General features: G+C 47.2%; 1 protein-coding gene across 1 annotated transcript in view; it reads left to right on the top strand.

Moving 5' to 3' along the window:
• C5 (complement C5) overlaps positions 1–5813 on the top strand; it is an 88324-nt gene extending 82511 nt beyond the window's left edge. The window contains exons 40-41 of the mRNA XM_049628082.1: positions 2402–2540; positions 3122–5813. Of these exons, the coding sequence (XP_049484039.1) occupies positions 2402–2540; positions 3122–3260 (278 nt within the window). The 3' untranslated portion in view covers positions 3261–5813. The remainder of the gene's footprint in view (positions 1–2401; positions 2541–3121) is intronic.
• The last annotated feature ends 17966 nt before the right edge of the window (positions 5814–23779 follow it).

The following is a 23779-nucleotide window of genomic DNA, read 5'->3' as shown; positions in this document are numbered from 1 at the left end:
TGATATTCTATCAAGAGTTTTGAGTCTGAAAATGCTTGATCATTGTTAGCCATAGACTAGAGTTGGATTCTAATAATACTTTCCAAATATTTATTTGGTGGATCAATACTCTGATAAAATGCTTTTCTGGTTTTTATTGTTTCAAATGTTTCACTGTATGAAATTGATTTAGCATGTTATTCTGTTTTTTTCTCATTGATGATCACAAAGTTTGTTTATTTGAACCATGATCGTCATTCTGACAAAACAGGTGTTTAGCACTTCGATCGTTTCACAGCCCAACTTTTGAGCACCAATTGCATCCAGCTTTCACATTATAAGCAATAATAAGCCATTCCTATTTTTGCTGAAATAATCAAGTGCTTTTCATTACAGAAATGCAAGTTATTTGTTTTATTTTGCACCGATTCTTGCACAGAATCAAAAGACATTCCAGACTGTTCTCAATTTTGTGCAGTATCAGATGATTCCCAAGCTATAGTTCTTTTAATTTTTTTTAATGTTTATTTATTCTTATTTATTTAAATGTTTTTTTGTTTTTTACATTTATTTTTGAGAGAGAGAGAGACAGAGACAGAGCATAAGCGGGGAGAGGCAGAGAAAGAGGGAGACACAGAATCCAAAGTAGGCTCCAGGCTCTGAGCTGTCAGCACAGAGCAGAGCCCAATGCAGGGCTCAAACTCGCGGACCACAAGACCACGACCTGAGCCGAAGTCAGACACTTTACCAACTAAGCCACCCAGGTGCCCCTAATGTTTATTTTTTGAGAGGCAGAGAGCAATGAGAGAGAGAGGGAGACACAGAATCTGAAGCAGCTCTAGGCTCTAAGCTGTCAGCACAGAGCCTGATGAGACCATAACCTGAGCCAAAGTCAGGCACTTAACTAACTGAGCCACCCAGGTGCCCCCCAAGCTGTAGTTCTTTTTAATATCATTTCTTTTCTGTTCTCCTGTCCATTCAGAAGATTCACATTTATGACATTTAAAAGGAAATGTTAAGAAAATTTTGCATAATTTATTATCTCTTCTTTCTGGGTGTTTATTTTTTAATATATACAAATTTTAAATGTCTATAAATATCAAAACATCACACATTTACCACTTACCCAAGAATTGCTGCACACTAACAATAAGCCAAACTAAAACCTAAACTATTTAAAACAGAGAGCAATTATACAGTTCAAGGATAATGACAAGTTGGTGTTTCCCCCAAAACACAGGGTGCTTGGAGTGAAGATATAAATGGGAAAAAAAGAAAAAAAGATCAGTGATTGTTGAGCCAAGGTTAATTATTCCCTCTTTCTGAATATGCTTGAAATTTTCCATAACCAGAGGCTTTTAAAAATAATGATAAGGCCGTGACAGGGGCTGAGTTGGTAAACAGTGCTGGGAATATTGTTTAGATATTGCTGCCAGGGGAAGTCATGTATGTTTTAATGGTCATCAGGAGAGCTGATGTGTGCACACTAGTTAAAGAACACTAATTAAAGTTTGCCATTGATGTAGTTACTATTATGTACAGGTTCAGAAGATTTTCAGGATTTAATGCTTAGGATAACTCTGTCAGAGTTTAATAACTGATCATCAGTCCTGAATCTATAGCAATGAATCAGGCCCAGTCCCTGCTTCAAGAAGCTTCCAGCCTAGCTGAAGATACATGTGGGGTGAAATACTGTGATAGAAGCTCAAGTATAATGGGAGTAAGGGAGAGACAGAGAGATATTTATGAGAAAGAGCCTCTGGGAGTGTTTACTGGATACCTTGAGAATTGATGATGTGTTTGAGGATGGGTAGAAATTTAACAGGACAACATGGGGAGGAATGCATTCCAGGTAGGAGAGATAGCTTTTTTGCCAATCTCTGAGTTCTTTGGGAATCCCAAGTTATCCTCCTTAAAATTTTCCAAGTCCTTCACACGGCTTACATTTTTCTACAAAGTTGTCCATTGCCAGCTACCAAATACTTTTTTGGTATTTTGGGGATTAAGATTGTTTAACTATAGAGACGTTCTTTTAATTCCTGTTTCTACAGGAGTTACAATAACAAGCACTTATACAGCACTTGTTGTGTTCTAATCACTTTTCATATATATGTTAACCCATTTAATCTCACATCAGTTTCCCAAGGTGGGTTTCATCGTCACTCCCATCTTTCAGATGAGGGACCTGAGCCTCATTTGTCCGGGTCCACACAGCCAGCAAGCAGCAGAGCTGAGGTTTGTCCCAGAGAGCCTGATTCCAGATTCCAGAGTCTTAACCATATAGACATTGTCACTTTCCAATTGCCACTCGAGATAAACATATACTCTTGAGTAAATAGCCACGAGGTACTAGAATTCTGAGAGTTTATAATCGTGACATTATAACATGAATGTGATAACCTTACATGTGTGTGCCTCTCAGGAGAAGCTGTTGCCCAGAAAGACTCTGACGTCACCTTCATTAAAAAGGCAACGTGTGCTAACGCTGATCTGGAAAAAGGAAGACAATATTTGATTATGGGTAAAGAAGCCCTCCAGATAAAATACAATTTCAGTTTCAAGTAAGTCATTTTGGAGTCCCTCTGATCTTTCCTTCAAAACTAGGTGTAATTTATTCTTAAATACACTATACGTTTCTCATGTGTCCTGCTATTAACCAACAAACCATTAGGAGCATAAATAAAATAATGTGAATTTACACTTGACCTTAGCCAAAAGGCCAAGAAGCAATGAAACAATGAGAATTGAAAACAAAGAACTACTTATAACCATCAGGGTAGCCGGGAACTCAATGACGGACAAACCGACTGAGCACCTGGGTGTGTAGGTGTTTCTGAAGGCGCCCCTCCAACCCCCTCTCCGCCACATCTGCCCCCTCAATAAGTTCTCAGACTGTTCTGTTTGTAAAGAGGGAGATGTTTAAATATGCATCTTATGATCTCTTCTTAAAAAAATAGATCTTGAAACAGATGCCATTCCCGCCTTTAATTGTGGGGCCCCAAGCAGCTTCATGAGATTTGAGGGTTTGTGGCCCTTCCCAGGGGGAGGCCGGCCCAGCAGAGTCCGGCTGACACATGGGGTGAGCAGCCTGAGTGCCTTTGAATTGGGCTCTTCGCTATTCATTTTCCTTTTTTCTCGGCAGGTACCTCTACCCTTTGGATTCGTCCACCTGGATTGAATATTGGCCTACAAACGCAATGTGCCCATCATGCCAGGCGTTCTTGGCTAATTTAGATGAGTTTGCTGAAGACATTTTTCTAAATGGCTGCGAAAACCCCTGAGGAAGTTCAATCATGTAGGGTTTTCACTGTGGACTCCTGTTGTGGAAGTGTCTTCCTTTTCTTTTGTTTCTTCTTCTTCTTCTTCTTCTTCTTCTTCTTCTTCTTCTTCTTCTTTTTAACATTCACAGCTGGTCTTATTTGGAAAGCTCACTTTACTTAGAATTAGTGGCACTTTGCTTTTAGTAGAGGATGATTTTAAGACCTGTAACTTTCGGAAATAACACGGCCTTAGGGGGCATGGAGACAGACACCCGTTCCAAGGTTATCGGACACCAGAAGCAATAAAAATTGGACCACCTCCTAAAACCTACCGCTCAGGAATGTCTGCCGGGGACCAAAGAATAGCCCCCATTGAAATGGAGTATCTTACAATAACATGGCCTTTGCTTGAAAGAAAATACCGAGGGGCAGAGAGCTGGTCGTTAAAACCTGACTTTGCTTTCAAAATGTGGGAAAAAGCGAAGAGGCCTATTATTTTATGCGAGGCCAGCTGGACCCACACAGATGGGCAAGTTGAGAGACAAAGACCTGAGAAGGCCCAGCCTCAGAGTCCTCAGCAAACTGAGAAGGCGGGAGCATTCGCCCCTGTGGCTCCCCTTCCCCCCGTGGGGGTCCCACGACTCCCTCCGCTCCCTCCCAGCACCTGTCCATTTCCCCCAGGGTCTCCCTCAGCAATAATCACCCTGGGAGGCAGCCCGCAGTGCAGCACCTGGTGAGGAGAAGCCAAGTGGTGATCAGGAGACCTTCCTGCTGGGCCCTAACCAGGTCTTGGAGCCGTGTTTAAACTTTTCTAAAAGAGGGTCTATAACAGGATGTTCATTTCTTTTTTTTCTTTTTTAATGTCTATTTTTTGAGAGAGAAAGAGAGAGACAGAGCACAAGCAGGGGAGGGGTAAAGACGGAGGGAGACACAGAATCCCGAGCAGGCTCCAGATTCCGAGCTGTCAGCACAGAGCCCGACATGGGGCTCAAACCCACGATCTGAGAGATCATGACCTGAGCCAAAGTTGCCTGCTTAACCGACTGAGCCGCCCAGGTGCCCCTAAGTGACCTTTAGATCTTAGGAAAGAATTTTCCCAATAGATTCCCATTTAATGTCTCAATAATCTCACAAGGTACAGGGATTATTATTATCCCCAACTTATGGAGGAGGAAATGGAAGCTCAGAAAAGTGAAGCAATTTTCCCAGCCTGGTAAGGGGCAGCAGTGGAGACCAAACCCCAAGGCTTTCCCTCTGTCCAGACAACATCCCTCTTCCACATCATGACCATCACATTGCTTGTCAGGTTTAATTTTCTAAGACCAAAGTAGGATGCAGTTGGAGTTTCTTAGGTATAGTTTAACGAACTCCATTGAAATCTCACCAGGAAACAGGATGATAAACTCTGGCTGTAACAGTAACAGTGACTGTAACACATTCCCTTTTTGTAAAATCTGCATTTTACCAGTTAGGCAGAACTACACGAGGCTCGCAGTGTGCCTTGTAAGTAATACTAAGATTTTCCACTTCCAGGAGCTGAGAATTTATTTTCGTTAATGTCAAGGCTCACATTGTGGGCACTCCCTTGGCAAAAACAACCATGCCCCGACTCTCTGCCAGCAAGGGATGAGGCCCCCCTCCAGAGCTGACCTGAAGCGTCTCCTGTCCCCCTCCTGCCGAATGCAGGATGTATGGAGCCGGCCGCTGCAGTGCTGGGAGGCACGGGTCTCTCTTTTCCCCAAGCACTGTGGCAAATAGGTTGGGCCACAGTGGCCTAATTAACCCACGATACCTCAGAGCTTTCAAACATCAAATCAAAACTTTCTGAGTTAGCCCGGCACCCTTTAGAAATCCACCAGCATACTTCTTTAATGAGGCTTTCACAACCCCCCAAACAGGCTGGGGTCCCTGCTCCACCCTGAGCACTCTTCCAAGGCACTTGCAACTATGTCTCCAAGCAGGTACATTGTTTATTCAGGGTGCAGCTTCCTAGCTCCATCGTCTGCTCTGTGTGGGCAAGTCTGGATCTGTTCTGTTCACGCCTGTCTCTTGTGCCTGGCACAATGCTGGACGTGTCACAGGGACTCATTAAGTGTCTGCGGATTCCCGCTGAGTATGGGGCATCAGAAAGCCCAAATTCTAGTCTTGGCTTTGCCCCTGCAGGGACTTGGGACAAACCTTCTCATCTCTTTGGTGGTCTGTAAACAAGGGAGTGGAACATTCAAACGCCTTTCTACAGCTCTAAAAAGGTATCTCATAATTTTATGTTGGGAAACAGAAAACAAAACCACATGGCATGTAAGCAAGGCATGTATTTCTTTATGGAAGTAGGAAGGGAGCTCAGAGAAGTGAGTGAGTGTGTGAGCTAGAGGGCTTTCCGCGGACCTCCTAAAGACCGGGCGGGATTTGGGTAGGGAGAGGGAGGCAGAAGGATCTTTCTGGTTGAAGGGAAAAGCATAAGGCAGGTTTCCACTGGAGGCAGTAAGAAGATTTAGATGCTACAAACGAACGCTATTCATTTTAATGGCTAGATGTTTTTTGTTTTTTTTAAGTTTTTACTTTAATTCCAGTTAGTTAGCATACAGGGCTATATTAGTTTCGGGTACGTGATATAGCGATTCAGCTATATGTTTGTGTTAACATATATTAGAAAAAATACAACTAGCACCTCAAAACCACGATATACAATTTTTTTCAAAAATAAATGTATCGGTCAAAAAATAAGTCTATTTAAGGAAAAGTTTTAAGTAAACAAAAGTATAGGTTGTTCTTGGGAAAATCATGAGGTTGGCATGCACAAGATTGACGTTTAGGAAACTCTGTCTTAAGAAAATATGTGGAATTGACAGTGTGCCAAGCTTGAGACAGGCAGCCTCACTCCATTTTCCTCAGTGAGGAATCCTGAGCCAAAGTCATGTCCAGTCTTACCTCCCAGCCCCGATGATGCTAATTTATTCAGCAACATCCAACAAACATGCCCTGATTGGTAATTGTAGTCTAAGCCCAACTCTAGGCGCTTGGTACCCAGATCCCCACCCTGATGGAACTTCGATCCCAGATGGAGAGACACATCATGAACAGTAAAGACAATACCTGGGCACCTGGCCCTGACTGTCTGAAGGGGACAAGAACTATGAGGAAAAGAAAAGGAGAACAGAGTAAGGGAGCTGGGGAGTAGCTGAGGAAGGGTTTCCATTATCAATAGAGTGGTCTGGTCAGAGTGGGCTTCAAAGTGAGACGTGAGCAGAGGCTTGGAGGTGACGAGAGAGGGAGCCAGGTGGCCACCTAGGGGAAGAGTGTTCCGGGCAGAGGGAGCACTGAGTACCCAGGCCCAAAGCAGGAGCAGGCCTGGTGTCTTACAGGAAGAGCAAAGAGGCTGGTGTAATAGAAGGAGAGTGAGGCATAGGGGAGGTGGGTGGAGATGAGGCCAGAGACTGCACAGAGACCAGATCAGGCCTGTCACGGACAGGGTATTTGCTTTACGCTTTACTCAGAGGGAAAGGGGAGCCATTGCGAGGTTTTGAGCAGAGGAGTGCAGCAGGAGGCCACTGTAGTAAAACAGACAAGAGATGTTGCGTCAACCAATCGAACGAGGCAGAGGTCATTGACTCTGCAATGAAAGAGAACACACAGCACGGGAACCATACAACTTCTCAGAAAAGGATGTTTGATAGGACTTATTACAGGATTTGGGCTTGTGGTGAATTATTTTAGGGAGGGTTTAAGGAAGGAAGGCTTTGCTCCGGATTGGACGCTGTCAGGAAGCAGGAGTAACCTGCTTTACTTCCGTAAGCCTCTGTCTTCACATCTGAAAAATGGGAGCACTCAGATTTCTTATCTAAGTGGAAGGAAAAGAAGTAGCAGTCACTCACATTAGCCAGGAAAGGGGGAGATGTTTGCTCGTTTTTGTGGTTTGGATACTGTTCCTATTTTCTGCTCAAACATGATTATGGCAAAGTTTAGGCTTTTTTTTTTTTTTTTTCCCATGTTGATCCATTTTGCGTGATGTTTGTGTTCCATGACATCAGACACAGACAACAGGATAGCCTGACTCTGAATACCAGGTCAACTCCTACGGTCACCAAGCCCAGCTACCAATCCAGCACCCAGCTGTCTTCTCTCGCATAGACTCTTTTTCCTAGAAAATGCACATTCACAAACAGTGCTCAGATCTGTGCCTGATTCCAGGAGCCCCTGTGAAAGTCCACGCGTGGGCCCGACGCCTGCCTCAGGAGCCGGGATTTCAGCTGCCCGATGGGAGAGGCTCTCAGAGACATAAGGCAGCTCCGTGTCATGTTTGCATAGGTTTCTCTGCTCCTGAAAACAAACTGATTCTGCACGCTTGGTGTCATGTGAGAAATGAGTCACCAGGGACATGATCTTTAACTCTGATGGGGAGATTGAAATGTGGCTTTATGGTTCTGAATCAGAAAGGAATTGAGGAGGAAGGAAGGAAAGAATGAAAGAGAGAGGGTGGAGAAGTGCAGGAAGGGGAAGGGAAGGAGGGAGGGAGGGGTTTGTTTTAAGACAAGATGAGACCTCCATTTCTAAGAACCTTCTGGATTCTTCTCAGCTGGCAGGGTCCCCACCCTGACAGACATGTTGGCAGAAGCAGATCTGTTCCTTGGAACACAATGGCCACTCCTTCACTGTTTCCATCATTATAATCAGATATGTGTGCATAACACACACGGAGACTCACGAATTATATGATCTGAAATGTCCAAGCCAGGAAGGACCTAGAGCCCATCGCATCCAATTCCTTCATTTTCACCTGGGAAAACAGGCCCAGAGGAGCAGCCTGCTCGTGGTCAGAAGGCTGTTAAGTGGAAGGCCTGGGACACCAGCCCAGGGCATCCGACTCTTAGCCCAGCGTTCTTTCCGCCACGCAGATGAGGGGCGGTTACAGAGAAATTGATTTGGGCTCCCTCCAGAGAAGCATTTTCTTCCAACCAGAGCCCTTCAAGGACAGACTAGGCTCTGATGGAGGGACCAAGTGTCCCGTCACTAACCCCTTCCAGGAGTGTTACAGGAACCATTCGGTGTGGGAGGTCTGCCCCGAGGATGCCCAATGTGCCTTTGGCTCGGAGAGGTCATTAGTAGAAACGAAAGCATCTGCTTTACTTCCGTAAGCCTCTGTCTTCACATCTGAAAAGCGGGAGCACTAAGAATTCACCCTCGGGAGGATTTCTGCGAGATTTCAGCGGGAGAGCCCACAGAAAGTGATGCACACAGGGCCTGGCATGACGAATGTAATTGGGGTGGCTAAGAACACATCCCTGGCACGCCACAGATGGTGACGTTCACACGTTTCTTGCCCCGCGCCACACTGATTGCATTTCGTGGAGCACCTATCGACATTTCACGGCCCTGGGATGGTTGTCACCATTCTTACTTTTAGGAAGGAAACAGCCGAGGGTCTGGGAGGCCGCGTTGCCCTAGGTCACACAGCTTCACAAGTGGTCGGGCATCTTTTGGGCCCCAGGGCCCAGGCTCTTAGCCACCGAGGTACACTCTTCCCTCCTGTTAGGGCCTGGTGTCCCCTCCCACCAGCTGGGCCTCACCGGCCAGCACAGGTCAGAGCCCCTGTGGGGCCCAGGGCTAACAGTTTCAACAGAGGAGATGTGAGAAGTCAGAACTATCCTAGAAACAGGGTTTTCTGTTTGGCTGGAGTTGGGGTGGTCAGGTGTGTGTGTGTAAGAGACAGAGACAGGACCTGTTACTAAGGGGAAGTAACTATGGTGAAAAGTAGAACTGCTGTTGTTTGTGACCTCGGGAATGTTCCTGAACGTTCTTCTGTGAAGACAGAGTAGCATTGTCAGCCTCGGAGGGTTTCGAGGATTAGAAATAGTACCTCAGTGCCAGCCCAGGGAACACAGTCTGTGGTGGCCAACGGCAGCCAGCCGGCTGTGGGGTTTCTACCCCTCGTAACTCTCTGCGCCTCGGTTCTCTCTTTTGGAAACGAGGTGAGCCTTTCTCCTGGCTCAATCTACAGGGTGGTTGCAGGATGAAATCAGATCAAACACATGAAAGAATTTATAAGCTGTAGGATTTTGAATAAATATGGAAATAGCATTAATAATCAAAAGCATCTTTGTGCTAAGATGCCACAGGCAGAGGCTGCCTGACGTGCTTTTAAAAGACTGGGAAGCGGTCTGCTGTCTTAAAAAGCCGTCTCCCCCAGGGCCTCAAATTTTCCTGTTTGGGCTTTATTCCTTTGATCCGAGAGGCTGTCTTAGGTCAGCATCCCCATCACCCTGTGGAAATGCAGATTCTCAGGCCTCGCCTCAGCCTACTGAACAGAAACTCTGAGTGGAGCCAAGAAATCTGTATTTTAAAAAGATCTCCAGGAAAAGCAGAGGCACATTAAAGTTTAAGAGGAATTGTTTTGGAGCTCGTGGAAATGCGGGCTCTGATTCTGTAGGTCTGCAATGGCCCTGAGATTCTGCGTTTCCCAGATGATGCCTACAGTGCTGGTTCTCAGACATAGCAAGGTTCTAGAAGTGTCCCATAAAGTCAGGATTTTTGCATGAGCGGAAGCAACCCCTTAACAGCCAGCACTTTAGTTAAGAGTAATGGTGCCTGGGCCTTTCAGGAATGGGTTGCAGGAAAGGCTGAGGGATTCTGGCAGCCAGAGAAACACGAGGCAACAATGAGAGATCTTAAGAAAAAAAAGAGAAGGTAGGGGGTCATTAAGGGAAACGTAGGCTACCCTTGCGGAATGTGTTCAGGGCAGATCAGAGCATTCATTAAATCCATTCGCTCACTAAGTGCTGTCTATATGTTAGGCACTGTCTGTGCTTTTTGCATTCATCGACTCAATCCGCTAGAAACCCAATGAGGCCGGTACTTTCATTATTACCATTTTACAGAGGGGTAAACTGAGGAACAGAGAAATTAAGAAATTTGCCCGTGATCACTCAGCTCGTAGGTGGTGGAGGCGGGATTTAGAACTGAGGCAGCCTCACCCATTAGCACTAGACTCTTCTGCCTCAAATATAGCATCTGCCATCAGGAAGCTCACGGTCGTCCCGTGAGGAATAAGAGCTAGGAGGAGTAATGGCCAACACTTGGATGACACCGACTATGTGCCAGCCTTACACACATCTGCTATTTTAGCCCTTGCAGCAATTTTAGGAGACAGGGCAGGGCACTGCTGAATGGGCCCGGCTGTGTGCAGAACTGTGCAAAGCAGGTGCACAGACGCCGAAAGTTCCAGACTCCAGGTTGTAAGAAGAAGAGCTCCAATCCAGGAATAACCTTTGCAAAGGGGCCTCCAGTATACCGGGTGCAAGCCCCACTGTGTGTCCTCGGCTTCCACACCCTCTCCGCTTCCCGACCTGGCCTCCAGAACTAGGCCCCGCTGTACCAAAAGGCAGGTGTAACTGCCAGCTATTCCGCTCAGGCTGGCTCCTGCAGCTGCACCCAAGTTCATGCAGCGGGTGAGGCCCCCTGCGTGTGCGGCTCCAGGCAGGTCTGTAGAGCCAGGCTGTTGACCCTCCTGGAATGGGTGGCCCGCTGAATAATGGTTGGTCCCTGCTGCCGCTGAGGCCTGACCCACCCGTCCATCCCTGCCATCCCAACTTGTGTCTCGCGCCCTCCGTCCCTCCCTCCCCCACACACCAAAAATCACTACCTTGGCACTTGGGATTCAAAAAGTTGCCTAACAAATGAAAACTGACCTTACATCTTTGCAAACCACTTCTGGCAATACATTTTATGAGCCAAAATATGTTTCTATCCCTTGATCCAGGAATCCTCCTCCTCTTGGATTATTTATAATAAAATAAATTTCCAATAGTGGGTAGGGAGAGGGGGAGTTCATACACAAAGATCTCCTGTGCGGGATTAATTATTCATTTGATAAATATTTATTGAGTTCCTCCTGTGTGCCAGACACAGTTCTAGATGGTGGAACCAAGATAAACAAGGTCCCTGCTCTCCTAGGAATGACATTTTAACTGTGGAAAAAGACAATAAATACCTACATAAATGAGAAAAATAATCTATTTACAAAATTCTCTGCAGAGAATTAAAATAAAGGCCTGTGGTAGAGAATAACTCGGTGGCTGCTTTTGATTAGGTGGCCAGGGATGGTCTCTTAAATGTCACTAAATAAGATGACCTTTAAGCTGAGATTCTCAGGACAGGAAGGGGCAGCCATATGAAGGTCCAGAAGAGAGTATTCCAGAAAAGGAGGCCAGTGTTCCAGGGAACTGCCAGAAAGCTGATCAAAGAAAGCAAGTGATCCAAAATGAGTTCGGAGGAGGGGAAAGGGCCAGATCAATAGGATCTTGCAAGCACGGGTGAGGTGTTTGAACTTTGTTCAGTAGATAATAAATACTAAGCAAGGGCATGAGACCAGATTGTGGATGAGAAAGGGGCAGTTAGGAGCTCTTGCCCCTGTTCCCGTGAAAAGGGATAGTAGCTTGAACCGGCATGGTGGAAACAGAGAAGAAGAGAAGTTGATGGATTTGCGATATTTTTGGAGGCAGGGCTAGAAGGGTTTGTGGAAGGAATTGGGATGGGGTGATGAAGGCAGAGAAGTCAGGATTACTCATGGATCCTCGACTTGAGCTACCGTTGGGAAGACGGGAGAAGATCAAAATTTGGGAAATGAGAAGGGAAGACGTTATGGGTTGAACTGTGTCCCCCTCAAAAAGCTATGTTGAGGGGCGCCTGGGTGGCTCATTTGGTTGAGTGTCTGACTTCTGGTCAGGTCATGATCTCATGGTTTGCGAGTTTGAGCCCCACATCGGGCTCTCTGCTGTCAGTGTGGAGCCCGCTTCGGATCCTCTGTCCCCCACCTCTCTGCCCCTCCTCTGCTCGCTCACTCTCTCTCTCAAAAATAAATAAACATTAAGAAAAAGAGAGAGAGAGAGAGATGTTGAAATCCTAACCCCCAGCACCGCAGAACGTTACCTTATTTGGAAATCGGGTTATTGCAGATGTAACTAGTCAGGGTAAGATGAGGTCCTGCTGAGTAGGGTAGGCCCTTTCTCCAACATGCCTGGCGTCCTTATAAGAAGAGAGAAATTCAGACACAGAGACAGAGACACACAGAAAGGAGAAGAGCATGTAGAGACTCTGACACTTGAGGAGAGCCAGCCACATGAGGAGGGGGCAGAGATTGGAGTGAGGCATCCATAAGTCAAGGGATGCCATGAACTGCCAGCTCGTCATCAGTGGACAGGAAAAGGCACAGCAAAGGTCCCCTTCAGAGCCCTCGGGAGGAACCAATCCCGCCGAGATCTTGATTTCAGACTTCTCATCTCCGGAACTGCAGGAGAATACATTTTTGTTGTCTTAAGCCATCCAGTTTGTGATATTTGGCTATGGCCCTAGGAAACCATACAGAAGAGAAGTAGGATTTCTGTTTGTTATGTTTACACGAGAAGCCTTTTAGATGCCCACGTGGAGTTACTGAGTAGCCATGGGATATACGCGTCTAAGACTGTGGTCTGTAAAGTAAGGCGCCGACCTTTTGGGAAGTACTTTATACGATAGAGCTACATGACATACATAGTGATGTCCTAGAAAGGGAGAAACAATTACATAAATCATGGCATACACATTCTATGAAATGGTAGGTCGCCTCTGAAAGAGAATCATTCTAAAGACAGGTAGGAACCTGGAAAATGCTTATGATACTGTTAAGCACACAGAGCCAGCGACTGCCATTTCGTAACGACCATCTGCGTGCGGATGAGAAGTAAGTGTCGAATTGTCTGATTCAGAGTGTCTACCACAGGCCAAGCATTGTGGCAGCATCAAAGGTTAGACTTGGCGAGGGGCGCCTGGGTGGCTCATTTGGTTAAGCATCGGACTTCAGCTTAGGTCATGATCTTGAAGTCCGTGAGTTCGAGCCCCGCATCGGACTCTGTGCTGACAGCTCGGAGCCTGGAGCCCGCTTCGGATTCTGGGTCTCCCTCTCTCTCTGCCCCTCCCCCGCTCATGCTCTGTCTCTCTCTGTCTCAAAAAATAAATAAACATTAAAAAATTAAAAAAAAAAAAAGGGATAGACTTGGTGAAACCTCCAGTAAGCCACCCTCTGTGAGCACACCTATGCTGGAACTCTCACCACACACCGAGTGTCCTGATGGCTTATCCATGTCCCGTCATCGCTATGTGAGCTCCTTGAGGACAGGGGCTCCTCTCTGTATCCCGAAGCACAAGACCTGGCACAGGGCAGATATAAACTGAAGGCTGTTACATTTACTAGAACAGGAGAATCAGAATTTGATTGTCATACAGGAACGTGCAGCAAAGGAAAATAGATACCGAGTCTGTTGGCCTGTGGACATGAGGCTCCTTAAAATCTTCCTCAAGGTAGGTATCTGAAGCCTGAAGCCCAGCTCAACGTTTAGTGCCCGTTAAGTGACTTTATCTAGGCGGAGCACGGGGACTTAACTGCTTTGGAAGAAGTGATAGAAGCAAACGCTGGTGAGTAGAAAAATGTAACCGAAGAAGACATCCCACTTTACAATAGCGAAGAGAATCAATCCATTGAGTAAGACTCACAGTGTATAATCATAAATCAACTTAATTTCATTTCCCAGCCCCCGAAGGAGGGTCGCCCTTTCTCTGCCCTTCAATGAGACTTCAAGCATCCTCCAACCTGTCTGCCACTCCCAGGAAATGAAAAGTCCGGTGACCACTCCAATCACCAAACAAATGCTATTCCTAAATGAGATGCTCAGTCCCAGACAAAAGCAAAATCCCAAATTTGATTTAAAATTCTGCCTTTTAGGGGCGCCTGGGTGGCTCAGTCAGTTAAGCGTCCGACTTCGGCTCAGGTCATGATCTCGAGGTCCGTGAGTTCAAGCCCCGGGTCAGGCTCTGTGCTGACAGCTCAGAACCTGGAGCCTGTTTCAGATTCTGTGTCTCCCTCTCTCTCTGCCCCTCCCCCCACCCATGCTCTGTCTCTCTCTCTCCTTCAAACATAAATAAACATTTTAAAAAATGTTTTTTTTTAATTCCACCTTTTGTTCCAACAGGGCTTGCTGCAGGTAGGACTGCTATAGCTGGGGACAGGACCTGAGCCGAGGTCGGATGTTTTAACCCACTGAGCCACCCAGGCGCCCCTCTCATCCTTCTGATTTCTATGGTGGCTGTGAGATGCCAGTCCCCCTGTCTCCCCGTCTCAAACTACCATAGACACATATTAAGCTTTCTGAGTAGACTCCAGGGAACATCTGTCTCTCTCCGTCCTTCCTTCTCTCTTTCAGTATAATTAACATACAATATTATATTAGTTTCAGGTGCAAAGAAGCCCCGCTTTCTTGACTTGAGAAATGGGGCCACACAAGAGCTCACTCCAACACAAAATTTGTTCAGCTCTAACCTAAAGGCAGCCCCAAGGGTCTTGGGGCTTTTGCCATTACACCATACCGCTAAGTAGTATGAAGGGCACACGCGCGTGTGTGTGTGCACGCGTGCGCGCACACACACATGTGCTCACACAGGGGAATCAAAGATGCCTCCACCACTGTTTCTCAAGAGTTCCGGTCTCTGAGGAGAACTGGCACATGTATCCGTAAGGCCAGCCCGAGGCAGCATAGTCCCTGCTGGACGCAGTAGAGAAGGTTCCATGGAGAAGGCAGCCTCTGAGCTGGGTCCTAAAGAAGGAGGAAGACAAGCAGAAGCTGAAATGAAGTCTTTTCAGAGAGGGGGAACTGTGTGGACACATGCCCAGTGGTAGAATCGAGGAGGAGTGTATAGATTACCACTAAGTAGTTTGTTTAAACGGGACAAGTGAAAGATAAGGCCGAGCCAGACCTGACATGAACAAGACACGGGGTTTGGATCTTTGTCTGCAGGAAGTCAGTCCTGAAGGTTTCCAACGGGGCAACAAGATGGAGGGCGGGTTGAGAAAGGCAGTGACTAATTCTTGGTGAAATGTGTTCTTCATTTCCTTGAGTCATTAACCAGGGTCCCATTAAGAAGAAAAACAAAACAAAAACCTTCCAGGACTTGCTTTCTTTTCCAGGAAAACCCTTGCCCTTTGGATCTTCTCCTGAGTTCAGTTTATAAAGACACCCAATCCTCTTTTTACTCTTAGTTAAGGGGTCTTGGCACAGCTGCTCGTCCCAGGACCCTCCTTCCAGCCCTGGGGCCCTCAGCTTCAAGCCTGACAGAGCTGCCCAGCCCATTGCCCTGGGGCCCCCCAAGCTGCCCTCTGCGAGAGGCCTAGGGGAGGGCCGCCCTTTCTGAGCAGAAGGGCCATAAAAACCTTGTGTCCATGAGCCCAGCCACAAAATCTTCACCCTGGGCCCACTGAAGCCAAATGGGAAAAATCTAGAAGCCTGCAAAGCCAAGAAAACAGCAGGTTCGGATTCAAACCCCAGCTTTGCCCCTACCCTTTCCGATCTCGAGATCTCCCTCAGCCTCTATGCGTTAACCTGTAAAATGGAGACAAAACCACTTACCTCAGCAAGGAGGCTGCTGTGACAATTAAGCGAGAGACCTTGTCCACACAGCTACCACAGAGCCGACACTCAGAGAATGTCACTCCTGCTCCTTCCCCCAACCTCTCTCCGTGTCTTGATTTCCTTGCCAATTAAATATGATGGGGAGTCAAGGAAAAAGTTGAAACTGACCAAGTTCCCAGACCTCTGCCTTCTGCCCCACGCAGAGGCCAGCGAGAGCAGAGAGCTTTTTCTGCCATGTTTGAACTCTGGAAGCTCTTTCTTCTTCTTTTTTTTTTTAGTTTATTTTCTTTTTAAATATAACTTATTGTCAGGTTGGCTAACATACATCGTATACGGTGTGCTCTTGGTTTCAGGGGTAGATTCCCGTGATTCATCGCTTACATACGACACCCAGTGCTCGTCCCACAAGTGCCCTGCTCAGTGCCCATCACCCATTTTCCCCTCCCACAGCCCCCCCCCCATCAACCCTCAGTTTGTTCTCTGCATTTAAGAGTCTCTTAGAGGTTTGCCTCCCTCTCTGAAACTATTTTTCCCCTTCCCTTCCCCGATGGTCTTCTGTTAAGTTTAAAATCACAAAGCCACTTAGTTGTAGCACACATTGGCACACACTTGGAAGGAGCCTACCTTCCCCAACCTCACCCCATTACCACCGCCTGACTCAGTTTCCCCCTCTGTAAAGTGATTGCATCTGAGACAGGTCCCGTCTTTCCCCCTCTGCAACTGCCCACTGGGTTGGGAGGACCGAGCCCGGCAGAGGGCGTGCTGAGTGTAACCTCTTGGCCAAGGCCCTGGGGAGAGGCGTCCAGCCAAGGAAAATTCTAGTGGAAAAAACGAAGAAAGGATTCCAGGTTTATGAGTCCCAGACTTTGAAAAACAAAACTGCTGAGTTGTCTCCTGAGTTAGGGAAAAAGAACACCACAGCCGCCTTGAGATTTCCAGGAAACGATTTGTGAAGGTTTTGGGCGAGGCTGGCAGGGGGGCTCAGGGAGGCCCAGCTCGGTTGGATGCCCTGGGAGGTGGGGGACGGGGGCAGGGGGGTGTTCCCGTGGGAGGCTGAGTGTCCAGATGTTCCTGGGCATGGTAGGGTTAGGTGACTGTACGTGGGTTCGTAGGGACTCTCTATGCACACTTGTCTGTTTGCCTGAGGACAACCCCCCCAACCAAGTATTTATTGAGCACTATCTATGTTCCACTGTGCCCTGTGCTAGGGGATGGGGACGCAGCGACAGATGAGACACAGTCCCTGAGTGCAAGGAGCTGAGTTTAGCAAGGGATGCAAATCAGCAGGCTTTCAGTTGGGAGTACAGGCACCTGGGAGGCGGTTTGGGTGGCCATTCACTAGCTTTGTGGTCTGCAGCCCAGGGTGCAAGCCCAGCCACACGCTAGCTACTTGACTTTGGAGATGACACTCAGTCTCCTTAGCTGGAAAGTTAACAGACTACGATGACGTCGTAGGAGATAGTGAGTGTATGTAAACGTCTGATGACTTCTCTCCATCACGTGCCTGCAAGGTCTGCACCTGGGTAAGTACACAATTAGTGCAAAGTCTGGGTGAGCTCTGGGCAGGGCTTGCCTGCCTAGGTCTCGTGTGTGCCAGGCTTCATCAGGGGGCGCAAGTAGGAGCCCACAGTTTGTGGGGACGCTCATCCAGTTTGGATTTGTGTTTCGGCTCACGGAGCGTTCTAAAAATCAGGACATTCTGCATAAAAATCCAGGTTTCCAGTCTTTCTTCAAACCTCGGAAGACCTGGCCATCCTGCAAGCCTGCCACGGTCTCTGCTTCCCATGGATGCGTCCTTCCCAGGAGCACCCTCGCTCCTGGCTGGTCTCCAGGTCTGTCCTTGGAGGGATTCCAAGCTGGTTCAGGAGGGCTTGTGTGCAGACATGTTCTCTCTGAAAGGAGAAGCAACACTGGGCAGAGGCTGGTGCCAGGGCCCCAGCCTCCCCGGGCAGCTCCAGCTGCAGGCGTCAGAGGGGCAGAGAGGCCTGCGGACCCTACCCAAGGCTCAGGCTGTGTGGCTGGACACTGGTTACCAACGATAGTACCCGAGGATGGCAGCCAGAAAGAATGGCTTTTCTGGCCTATTCGATTTTTACATTTCCTAAATGCGTCAGTTACAGCTCCCAAATGATTAAGACAACGGCTCTCCCCCAGAAAGTGTTGCTGAATGTATATACTATGGTTCTTTTTAAATGAGCAAACACGGGACACCTGGCTGGCTCAGTCAGTCAGTAGGGCATGCGACCTTTGATCTGGGGGTTGTGAGTTCAAGCCCCACATTGGGTATAGAGCCCACTTTAATTTTTTTTTTAATGTTTATTTATTTTTAAGAGACAGGGAGCTACAGTGTGAGAGGGGAAGGGTCAGAGAGAGGGAGATACAGAATCCGAAGCAGGCTCCAGGCTCTGAGCTGTCAGCACAGAGCCCAACGCGGGGCTTGAACTCACAAACCATGAGATCATGACCTGAGCCGAAGTCAGACGCTTAACCAACTGAGCCACCCAGGCGCCCTGAGCTCACTTTAAAAATAAATAAATAATAGGGGCTTCTGGGTGGCTCGGTCGGTTAAGCATCCGACTCTTGATTTCAGCTCAGGTCGTGATCTCAAGGTTCGAGAGTTCAAGCCCCGCATCGGCCTCTGTGCTGACACTCGGGGGCCTGCTCAGGATTCTCTCCTTTCTTCTCTCTGCCCCTCCCTTGCTTGCTCTCTCTCTCAAAATAAATAAATAAACCTAAAAAAATAAATAATAAAATAAAATGAGCAAAGAGGCTCATGGTTTAAGCTAAAAGTGGATTTGTTAAACCTCACGTTGGGAACCTACAGGTGTGAATGGTAGGACGGATATCCTCCTCCTATCCCTGGATCCTCTTAAGATGGCAAATAAGCCCCTCATAACAGATAGTTACCGGGCCCCCACTGTGTGCAACATGCAGGCTGGAACAAGACAGGACGAGGCATTACTGAGACATCTTGGGACAAAAGAGCACCAGAACATAGAGGAAGACCCCTCTGGACCTGTGACTTGCTGTGCAAGCTCCTTCCCCTCCCCGGGCCCCCATTTTCCCTTCTGTAAGATAAGAAGGTCAGAAGAGATGAACAAATACCAACCCCACACTCACAACCCTCCCCAGCCCCGAGCTTGGGCATTGTTTTCTTATTTCGACGGAGTACTAGCTCTAGCCGTGATTCTTAGCCTCTTACTCCCCATCCCACATTCTTGCTGCCAAGTCTTGGCTTGTGCTGGGAATTCATCTGGCTCGAGCTCTGAAAGAAATTCATCAGAGGAGGTTTTTCACATTGTTTTCTCTTATTAAAAAAAAAAAAAAAAAAAAAAAGTCTGGAGTCCAAAAAGACGAGGCATCCGGTGGAAGCTTCCAGCATCCGTTACAGAGGTGGTCCTGGTCCAGGTGGGGAAAGGAGCCCCTAGACAGGTGGGAGAGCGGTACCCCTTCTCCAGCCCGAGGGCGTGAGTGGCTAAAGGGTTTGCCCTGAAGGATTCCTCTGAGGTCATTCTCCCAGTTCACAGATGGGGGAAAATGAGGCCCAAGGGTGGATGGGACTTTCCCCACAGTCCTGAATCCTAAGCAAAAGCTCTCCCCACTGCCTGATTTTTCTCTCTCAGGCTGAGTCCTCAGGACGGAGTGGGATATGCCCCTCCTCAGCCTGAGGTTGACTGCCGTTGAGCTAAAACATCCAGTTTTCTTGTTTTGCACCAGCCGAGAGCCTGGGAAACCCAATCTCTCAAAAGCATGTGTAAAGGCACAGCAGTGTGTCTGTAACCCAGGAAAAGGCCTTGGAGGCCCGGGGTGTCCACCTTTAGGAGAGTGTTGATGGCCAGATTCTGTGAAAGAAGGAATTTAACACACGTAAAACCAAGCTTTTAGAGCGGGGTACACAGGTGACCAGAGACAGTGAAGAGAGGGAGTAGGTGACTAGTATTAATCCAAAGATGTTTGCCTTCCTCATTATTGGCCTCTTAGGAGCTTGTCCTTATCAAAGAGTCCATCGGTCAAGCTCTTTGCCTAAACCACGTCGCTATCCCCATGAGTATCACTGGCATTTGTGTCATAAATTGAAATCCCCATTGCGGTTTCAAAGTGGCCAGTCCCACAAATAATTGGGAACCCCCTAGGGACAGCTGTGAAGCCTGCAATTCAAGGAACTTCAGAGGCACTTTGTTCCTGACCTTACAACCTGAAACTCTGTGGAGAGTGGAAAACTCACCATTTTAAGATGGTGAAAATCGCCAGACTTAAAAACTCCCTTCCACAAACAACCCCAGATTTCTTATCAAATTTTTGCTACCTCTGTGATCACAACACCCTAAAAACGGCCAAGTCTAAGATACTGAAATGTGTTCTGATGATGCATCATTAACGATGCTCGCCTTCCCTGAAAATGTGTACGGATCGTTTGTTACACAGTAGTCCCCATGGAACAAATGTTTATCGAACGCCTCCCATGTGCCAGGCACTGTGCTAAGCCGACAACAATAATGAAGAAATCAAATACAATCCTACTTTCATGCATCTAATTTCCTATATTCCCATAACTCCTATACTCTAGTGGGGCCACAAGAAAAAAAAAAAAACTTGTAAATAGGCACATGTTGTAAATTGCCTATTATATTATTCCTACGGAGTAGGAATTATAGTGTATTATAATTTTTTTATTATTATAAAAATTACATGTATTATAATTATTTTTATATTATTATTTAAAATTTTTAAAAATTATATGTATAATTATTTTTATATTATTATAAAAATTATATGTATTATAATTATTATAGTGTATTATAATTTTCCTACAGAGTGTTAACGGAGGCTGAGGGAAGAAAACTCAGGGGACATTTTTCGTCATCGCACCAAAGCAGGGAGGCTAAAGTTTTCACAGAATCATTTGGTGTATTTCTTTGTTTTGTCGCTGATATCCCTTGTCCAGAAGTTATCCTGGAGAAGTATGGAATTTGGGTGGAAGCACCCAGTATAATTTGGTCTCCTCCTCTCCTAGGTGACCGCTAGCCTGTAATCATCTGTTTAATTACATTTCCTGGCACAGGAATCAGCAGTTATCAGAGGGGATTAAGATAATGCTAACGGGAAAGCTGTTCACTAAGTGTTTTTACTAAACACAGGCTGTGAATGTGAGGAACAAGGCAGGTTACTGGCAACGAAAAGAAGGAATATAAGGGAAAAATCGGGAGCCCTCAATATTTAGAAGTAGAGGGAGGATAGCCCCTCCTGGGCTCCACATTTTAAGGGTTGTTGACAAACAGCAGCATGCCCAGTTGGCTGTCATTAGCTGACTGGATTCACGCAGTTGGTTCATGTACATCCAGATGGTAGCCATGATGGGTAGGAGCCATGTCTGTGTCATTCACAGCGGTAGAGTGGGGCCTTGCTTATGGCCTAACACCACGTAAATGTTCAGTAAATATACGCAGGGTGAGGTCGATGAAAATGTCTGCAGCAACTGTGACACACCTTCTATCCTGCCCCAGAATGGACTCTCTGAGTTCCTTCTCCTCTACCAGCCCGCCCTCAGGAAGATTCCCCCTGACCTTTAAATGGATCACCATGACTCAGCTCCTCTCCTCTCCCTGAAGAAGACATTAAGGTGTCTCTTGTTAAAGAAATGTCCAGAATTAAGGGGCTGGAGGGTGAGCTGCCATATTGGTCTGGAACAAGGAGTCGGGTGGCCCCACTTCACACACCTGTACCCTAGACCTGGATTCTGTAAACTAAAAGTCATGGTGTGCGAAGGATCCCTGAGGGTATCTGTTCCCCTCTTGTCACTGTTATCATTTTTACCATAACCACAGACCCCAAGCCTCCGGATGCTTAGGCTGACACCTGATCCTGCCTTCCCCCAGAAGGCTGATGACCCAGTCCAGGGTAACGTCTCCCTTCCTCTAATGCCCTGGGTCACCAGCAGCTGAACTCCATAGCTCCAAACTCCAAAGTCACGGTTGTCAGAGTTCAGGGTGAACAGCCTGGGACAGCTGAGGCAAGTCAGACCAGGAGAGAATCCCGGTTTCCGCATGTGGGACCTGAGAACATCTCATTAGGTCCATGATTTTCTAAACCACATCCCCAGAGCCCAGAGGTCAGGCTAGGGAGGACAGAAGCCCAGTGCACAGGCTCCGGGCCACCTGCTCTGTTTGACACAGTCTCTGCTCCTTGCATTTTTATCTATTTGGGTTCCATGAGAGAAAGCATTCAAAGACACAGTCCTAGAGCTAATACAAGTTTGAAAAAACCCAACCCATTCTATGGTCTTTAAGGTTATTTTCCACTATTAAAAAAAAATCTATGAACTATTTTTTTTTTGGACTATGACTTAAGCATTCATTTATTTATCCCAAACAACTGGTTAGAGGCGAGGAAAAACCAAACGGAACGCAAGTCTGACTTCTAATCCAGCGCTCATTCCAGTATATAAATATATCCTACAGTATATCGCTTAGAGATTTCGGGTGGGGGCAGAGAGAGGGAAGATTACAGTCCCTTTCCTCCCAGTACCAAGTTGTCAGAGCGTGGTCAGCTTTTACCGTTTTTCTATTCTCCATCTTGGAAGGGATTAAAAATCTCTGCTCTAGGAAATAGGGCAGGCCAGGAGGTGGTCGGACACGTAAGGGGCTTGTCACATGTGCTCGAACAGTGCAGCACGGCTCACAAAACTTTAATTACCCAGCGTCCTTCTGATCGTTCAGCACATAGCTCCTTTCAGGAGCCACAAGCTCAAAAGGCTAGGAGCGCAGGAGGGCAACTTCAATATCAAGAGCCTGGTGGCTGAAGGTCTGGGGCAGAAGTGGAGGATGGAAGTCTTTTGGTGCCTCTTAGAACGAACCCAGCAGATACAGATGTGAAAGGAACCGCTGAGGCTCAAACCCTCCCTACTTCCCTGTGTTCTCTTTCTTGTTCCTCAGTCGCGGCCTCATGCTCAGACCACCAGATCTTAGGGCTTAGCCAGACGGACTACATTTCTTTTTAAACTTATTTTTAGAAAAAAAAAATTTTTTTTTTCTCTACCGGGTAGAGATGAGTGGTCTCCAAAAGGTTTCGTTTCCTTTCTGAGTCAGATTCAGCCTCATGGGGCTTGGCTTTCAATTTCTTCAGCCTCGCCATTCCCTGAGCACTCAGAGGTCCTCTGGTGAGGCCCCCTCAATTTCAAGAGCCCCCCAGAATAAGCCAAATGACTACAGATAAGTTTTTGGTACTTTCCAAAATTAAACTATTTCCCTTGGTGAATTTCCACCAAATGAGCTCATTAATTTGAAAACAGGAAGTGACACATGAAGAGAGTGAGGTCAGGCTGCTGGTGCACTTACACTGCTTTGTTTTGGGGGGCGGAGAGGTGGTTGGGAGAGAGGTGGGACCAGAGAATGGCTTTCACAGGTCCCAAATCCTTCCCAGATTGGACTAAGAGTCGGGAATCGGTTTTTTTAATTTAAAAACATTTTTTAATGTTTATTTATTTTTGAGAGAGAGACAGAGACAGAGCACGAGTGGGGGAGGGAGAGAGAGAGAGAGAAGAGAGAGAGGGAGACACAGAATCCGAAGCAGGCTCCAGGCTGTCAGGATAGAGCCCGGCTGGGGGCTTGAACTCACAAACGTGAGATCATGACCCGAGCTGAAGTCGGACGCTCAACCAACAGAACCACCCAAATGCCCCGAATCAATGAGTTTTTAAACCAGAGATGCAAAACTCAATCCTTTCCTCTCAGGATTGAAGGACCCTCCAGAGGACACCACTGGTCAAACTTCCCACAGACTGCCACTATTAGAAGCCCCTGAGACCCTCTGCTTGAGCAGGTGTGTCCCCTCCAGGGAGGACCTGAAGGCTCGCCCTTCAGCAGCACAGCTCTCTGCCTGAAGCATCAGCTACTCCCTGAGAAGCTAGAAGAAGGTCTGCCCTGGGGAGGAGGCTTAAACACATCTCAGGTTAAAAAACTAAACCCCGGGCATGGGGGGGGGGGGGCACCTGGGTGGACACAGGTGCTTAAGCATCAGGCTGATTTCAGCTCGGGTCACCATCCCAGGCTTGGGGAGATCGGTCCGCCTCCAGCTCCAGGCTGAGGGTGGGTGCCTGCTTAGGATTCTCTC

Source organism: Panthera uncia, chromosome D4, assembly GCF_023721935.1.
Source record: "Panthera uncia isolate 11264 chromosome D4, Puncia_PCG_1.0, whole genome shotgun sequence".
In the NCBI taxonomy this organism is placed as follows: domain Eukaryota; kingdom Metazoa; phylum Chordata; class Mammalia; order Carnivora; family Felidae; genus Panthera; species Panthera uncia.
The sequence above is the reverse complement of the archived record's forward strand: the minus strand, read 5'-3'. Positions and strand labels throughout refer to the sequence as shown.